This window comes from Rhopalosiphum padi, chromosome 1, assembly GCF_020882245.1.
Source record: "Rhopalosiphum padi isolate XX-2018 chromosome 1, ASM2088224v1, whole genome shotgun sequence".
NCBI lineage: Eukaryota > Metazoa > Arthropoda > Insecta > Hemiptera > Aphididae > Rhopalosiphum > Rhopalosiphum padi.
Window position 1 is genome coordinate 8,209,872 of NC_083597.1, and position 6,915 is coordinate 8,216,786.

Genomic DNA, 6,915 nt, shown 5'->3' on the forward strand with positions numbered 1-6,915 from the left:
TAGTGGTTGGATTGCATTGCATTCTTGTATTTCACCTTGAATGCATTGAAACGCAACCGAGTATACGATGTTTCTTATCACTATTATTATTATTATTATTATTATGTGTAATACTAAAATTTGTTTATATTGACGAAAAAAGCGTTTAGCTTCATATTTTTGGTCGGTATATATGTATAAACTTGTAAAGAACATGTTTTTAATAGTTAGCACTTTAATAAAAAAATACAAATGCACTTAAAAACAATTTTTTTCGACCCATGTATTTCTTATTGGATGAACCGTGATAACAGTTTGTTTGGAACCGACGGTCTTATCAATAGATAATGTAACTCATACTATTTGTGACTTTATGTTTACCGGAAAAACATTATAATCATTTGTTGTTTAAGTCTGATGTATGTGCACGCGCGTCTTTCTTTTTCTGATGATTTAAGTTCTAAGTCTTAAATTCTATCAACGAAATTTATTACGGACATCTTCCGCACACTAGGTATCAGATTTAAAACCGTAGATTCTAGTAAATTAATCGTCATGGATCGCGGCCAACAGGAAATCCAAAAAGAAACAACAGGTTAATTGCGACGTTTTTGTTTCTATTTTTTTTTAATTTGTATATTTGTGAAGATTGTCTTATTTAATTTAAGGTTATATACCTACGAATTACTTGTGCAATCGTACAGAAAGCTAGCTACACTACAATGAGCATTGCTTAAAACTATACTGCTTACAATGAGCAAAACATTAGTTTTCGGCACATGCACCATAATATGGTATAATAATATAATTATATTATGATTGATAAAATATGCATTTACAACAAGTATGGTTATTTTGAAATATTGGCTACAATGAGTAAAATCCATCAAATTATAGAAAAAATGTACACGTTATAATTTACCTGGTCGTTAAAGTTTGCCGAAAATGTTTTCTTTAATTTTACTAATATTCATTACTTACAACATATGTTTTGTACCTTTAGTTTATATATAAACATGATTTCTAGAAATTCTGCTGTTTTCAAGCTTATAATAACATAATATAGTAGCTTAAGTCTTTAGTTGAATGTCAACGATTGTCTGTTTTTTTTTTCTCACTTACCATTTACAATGAACACATGTTTTAACTAGTTACAATAACAAAGAAAATTGGTCCTTGAAACTCGTAACCAATTTTTTCTGTATTTTAACTAGGTACCTAATTAATTAATTTTATGTTTTGAAATATTTACTGCCTGGTACCACACAAACACTAAATGTTTATAGTGGTAGCATGACATAAATAATTTGTCATCTGTCTGTACATTATATAATATGATATATATGTATATTTAATATAATTTATTTGAAATACCTAGGTCCTAATTCAAGTGTACAACAAAATACATTCGTATACCAACAAAAAAACTTGGATGATTTTGATAAGCAGTGCTTACCTAGTAACTCAAATGGCTTAAATCAAGAAAAAGAATATTCTCAATCTGGTAAATTGTTAAAATAATTTATACTGTTTGTTGTTATTTATATTTACAGTATTTAATGGCCTTGCACTTTGTTAAATGTTTGTAAATATTTTTATATCTATTTTGTATTATATATATATATTTTGTAAATTTGTTGATTAATATTTAAATTTTTATTCCCGATGTGTAGATAGGAAGACTAGCCATGTTAAATGTAGTATTGGTAAGGTTCATCAGATTCTCAAAGACAAACATTTGATGTATCCAATTCTCTCAAACCTTTTAACAGACATTAGAGATTATTTTGACTTAACTGTTGCCCACTATGACGAGGCAGATATTTTAATAGACGCAGTAGGAATTGACACCTATATTGCATTGTTCATTGAGAATCTGGTAAATACATCTTCCCTGAGTAAACTTCAATCTGAACCGATTATATGGGAAGCATATATGATGGGTAAAGAAAATAATGCTCGTAATGTAACCAAAACACCAACAAAAGAACCACAATCAGTTGTTGCTAATGACTTGCCATCAACATCCAAAAAACTCAGTCTTGTGAATATTGAAGATATTGACATGCATAAAAGAATCAAAAAGCACTTTCAACAATATCAACTATTAAAGAAAAATGAGCGGCGAGTAATTAAAGCTACAAAATATGGAATAAGAGTTTTGGATTTGGATAACAATAATTAAAAAAGGTATACTAAAATCAATTTAAAAAATTTACTTTACAGATAGTTACGTCAAACATCATGCCTTATTTATAAAACTTTAAGAAATTTGAAAGGCCACTTAATCTATTTTTTAACATCCTTTTTTTTTAACTTTAAAAAAATTTGTTTATTTCTAATGTATTAAAAATACAATGAACTAGTTCATGTTCTGCATAAATATGAAATTGGTCCAAGTTAATGAATAAATAAAATGTGTAAGTCTTAAGATCATTCATAATAATTGTTAACAATAAAATATTGTTTACCATTGACTTTAATATAATTTTATAATTTTAATTATTTTAAATCAACTACTGAGTTTAATTGATCAAATCGAACTTGGTCTCATTACAAATAATTATGTTTTTTTAAAGAAAATCATTTATAAATAATTTTTGAGTACTTTTAAGCTAAATACTTCAATGCAAGTAAAAAAGTAATTAACATACAACTAAAATGTTCAAATTAAATAAAAAATGTTAAATTAATGTCATAATCCAAATTAGTGAATAATGTATTAAATATGTATTGCAAATACAATTTTAATTTGTTTACTCGTTGGTGTTACAGTTGAACTATTTTTTTAGCTACTTTTATAGGCCTTATTATTTTGTTACTATCCATTCAGTATAGTAAATAATTTATATCTATCATACCTATGTGCTGAATCATAATTCCTTGCATACTAACTGTATGGAATTATTTAAAAACCATTTAACAAATAACGAGTTAAAATTCTAAATATACTGTAGTTTTACGTATAATTTGCTATTGAAAATTATTAAAAAATATTTTACAGGTATAAGACATACCTAATTTATTAATTTTAGTTTATTTAAGTAAGATTTACAAATATAAATCTTTTAATTTAATAGTAATAGCATAAATTCAAAGAAGTTATTAGAAATCTTTATTTTAGTAATACATATTTTATTACTAAAGCATGGATTTAAAAAATTTAAAACAAAAATGGTGTAACTGTAAAATTACAAATCTTAAGTATGAAATAGTAACTATAAGTACTCAATATTATCGTTTAAAAACAGAACTTTACGGATAAACTGTTATCAAAGTAGGAGGAAAAATGTGAAATCATATTTGAAAAAAATATGTAAAATAATTAATATTAACTTATAGAATATAGTTGAATCAAATATTTTGGTAAGAAAGTAATAATAATTTTTCTGATACCTCTCCAATAAAATATATTTTGTATTAATATTTGTATTATAATGTTTAATATATTTTTGTAGATTAATTATAATCTATATTGAAGTTAAGATTATAAGTTCAATCTTAAACAGAATTAAGTATAGCACTATAAATTACAATAAATTAATATAAAAAATATTATATTTACTAACTTAACTATAGAATTATATTGTTAATGCATAGGTAATATGTTCTATATTTTTTCAAAAATATTATTTTCTATAATATTGAAGTAATAATAACAGTTAAGTTATTGTCGTATTAAACTACCTCATGTTGACATGATACACTATCTTAGATTATTAAAAATTTATGTCAATGAAGCCACCGTCAGAAAATGAGTGATTTGAATGTACTTTGATAGGTGTGTTTGTGACTATATTATCTGTATGACGTATATTTTATGCAGAATTGTTTAAAAATTGATTGAGCCACTATATCTCATTAAGAGACTATAAATTCATTATTGATTTAATAGGTGTTCAGAGTTAAATTAATATAGCTATTAAGAGGACGTAGAACCATGCATGTATTGTCTCCGTCTTACACACGTGACAGACCAAATTCTTGTTCACCATTTTCAATATTGCGCTGTTAGTTTTGATATTAGAGTGAACTGACCTATTACAAAATTTATAGGTAAGATAATTATCTAGGCCCCTTATAGCCTTTTATTGATATTATTATTTTTAAGTAAGTTATGACATCTTTGAAACTGTAAATTTTAAAATTATCATAACTTACTTAAAAATAATAATATCAATAAAAGGCTATGTGGGGCCCTGGATAATTAAATTTCCTTTACATTTTATAATAGGTCAGTTCACTCTAATATCACAATTAACAGCGCAATATTGAAAATTTGGTCTGTCACAGGTGACGGAGACAACACATACAGGTTTTATGTCCTCTTAATGAATGTTATTACTTCTTTATAAATTGATATAGTGACTAATTAGTTAATAAACTACACTTACTAATTCTATAGTATAATAATAATTATTGCTTAGTAAGTATTAAAATTCAAAATGTGTATACAGTCGAGTCGTAATAACTCGAAAAACTTGACAACTCAAATTTTTATATAAATTAATATAAATTCGAGTTAGATATCTCGAATAATACATATTTCGAAACAAATTTTTATCTCTCTTCAAATTCGAGTTATTGTGACTTGACTGTATTAAAAATACATAGATATGCATACGCATACAAAAAAATTGAACAGTAATTTTATATACTTATTTTTGGTAGTTAATTATTGATTATTTGTAACATATTTATTATTTATATATTTTTAAGATTGAAATAATATTACTGTTAAGTATCACTTATTATTGATTATTGGTTTAATGTTTTTTTGGACAATATTATATATTATTCAATTAGGCCCTAAGATAACAAGATGATATATTATTAAATAAATGTGATTTTTCAATTGATTTAGTTTACTAATATTATAATAAAATATTATTATACATTTTATTTTTCAGATTATTTTCATCAACACTTTTTATGGTTTCTCTTAGAGTCTGACGTACTGTAATATTAATGAGACAAAAAAAATCAAATTATGTTTTTATTATACTTCACCACGTCAACATATTATTTTTTAATAATTTTTGTTGATATATTGTGTTATTTTTTTTTTTTTAACTAAAATCTATTAAAACTAATAATTGCTGTACAAACATAACCATGTATCAAATCTGTACTTGTGAGAAACATTTTTAAATTGTTCCATTTAAATATATATATTGCATAGTATATTTCAAAAAATTTGTTTTTTACAAAATGTTAGAGAAAATCTTTCCAGATTATGAAATCTATCCTATTTTTTGATTATAATATATGTTTTGTATTAAATACCAATAAAAAATTTATATTAAACTCACAATATTGACATTGAGTATTGTAGAACAGTAGATATATAATTTACAAAATGTATTATTTTTAAGGGTAGGTACACATGCTAAATAATATATACCTACTTTAAAAGTGTAGATTAGACAAGATTTATTGACTTTTAGCTGATTAATTGTTGATGAAGTCTACTGGTATAAAAAATTGTGATATACCTGCCCAAAACATATTAAATATAACTAAATGATGGTAGAATGCAAAATTATAAGTTATAAATTAATATAATTACCTCCCTGGGTTAGTTATATACTTTTGATTATACTTAGCGATTATCTAAAGAAAACTTAAGTTATAAAATATAAATATAAACACCTTATTTGTAAAAGCATAAAGTATAGACTAGACTAGAGGGTGTCGTGAGTCAAAATAGTTTGGGAATCTCTAAGTTACAATTTTTATGATGTAAGGTTAAATGTTAGTGTAAATTGACCTAGTATTAGAACATTTTTAAATATTAATATTTTACATGCTCATATACTTGTAACTTGCTTAAAAATTAAAATATCGTAAAAATCCAATGAACATAGATAATAATGTGTTTACCTTTAAGTAAGTCTGATAATAGATTATTTCACTTTAATATTTAAGCTGAACACAGTAACACACAAAATTGACAAGCGCTTCCCCACAATAAGGCATTTGGCTGGCTTATCATAAAAGAACGTTATCGTATAGTTAATATACCATAAATCCCACCAATTTCAAATTGTAAAATAAACATAGATTATCAAAAAATAATAGTGTTAATATTTGAAAAAAATACTAAATATCGTCGATTGCGCTAATTTTTGTCGTTAAATTAACTGTATAATATTATTTTATATTTCAATTTTTATTTTAACACTATTTAATATTATTATAATATTATATTATAACATAACTGTGAAGCTAGAAGAGATTACTTTTGATTTAAAAGGTAATATAATGTATAGTTTTATAAATTTTTTACATTTAGTAAATATAAATTATATGTACTAATGTATGTGGTAGATAGTAGAGTAAATTAATAGTGTTGTAATGGAGACAGGAGTTGTTAAAAACATAATTACTTTATTACATATTAATTACAAGAAAAATGCAGTTAATGTTTTTTTTTTACAAGCTGGAGTTGAAGGTCTTAATATTCTAGTTATCTCTTTAAAATATTTTATTTATTAAACAAAGATACAACAGTTATGTTTGTCACACACTCAATCATAGGTAACCATGATCAAATGTCTGGTGAATATTAACATATTCATTGTTTTCCCTATCAATTCCATCACAAATAGCATTTGTTTCATTTATAGTTGGCTTATGAATATCATTTTTATGCAATCTTTTTTTTTCTAGTATAAACGCATTAGGCCAGTAATTTTTTTTTTTTTAATATTAACATTTCCAACAGTATTAAGATGGAGTTTTTTTGTTTTATTTAACATATTTATGATATTATCCAATTTTTTATTAAGTAGCATGTCTTCCTCCTCACTAACATCACTTGTAGCACATAGACTACGGATAAGCTCGACTTCATTAATAATTTCTCTACTGGTGCCAGGTATACTAGGTGTAGTACATTTCATAGAAGGCTCAGAAATCATCTCTATCAATTCT

The 6,915-nt window shown here is 24.4% G+C and overlaps 1 protein-coding gene across 1 annotated transcript; it reads left to right on the forward strand.

The window, feature by feature from the left end:
* Nucleotides 1–350: 350 nt before the first annotated feature.
* LOC132931730 (uncharacterized) lies at nt 351–5,165 on the forward strand. The gene is made up of 4 exons (XM_060997689.1): nt 351–574; nt 1,358–1,483; nt 1,653–2,169; nt 4,890–5,165. Exons 1-3 carry the CDS (start codon nt 535–537, stop codon nt 2,162–2,164), a joined length of 678 nt encoding a protein of 225 aa, XP_060853672.1. The 5' UTR covers nt 351–534; the 3' UTR covers nt 2,165–2,169; nt 4,890–5,165.
* Nucleotides 5,166–6,915: the final 1,750 nt, after the last annotated feature.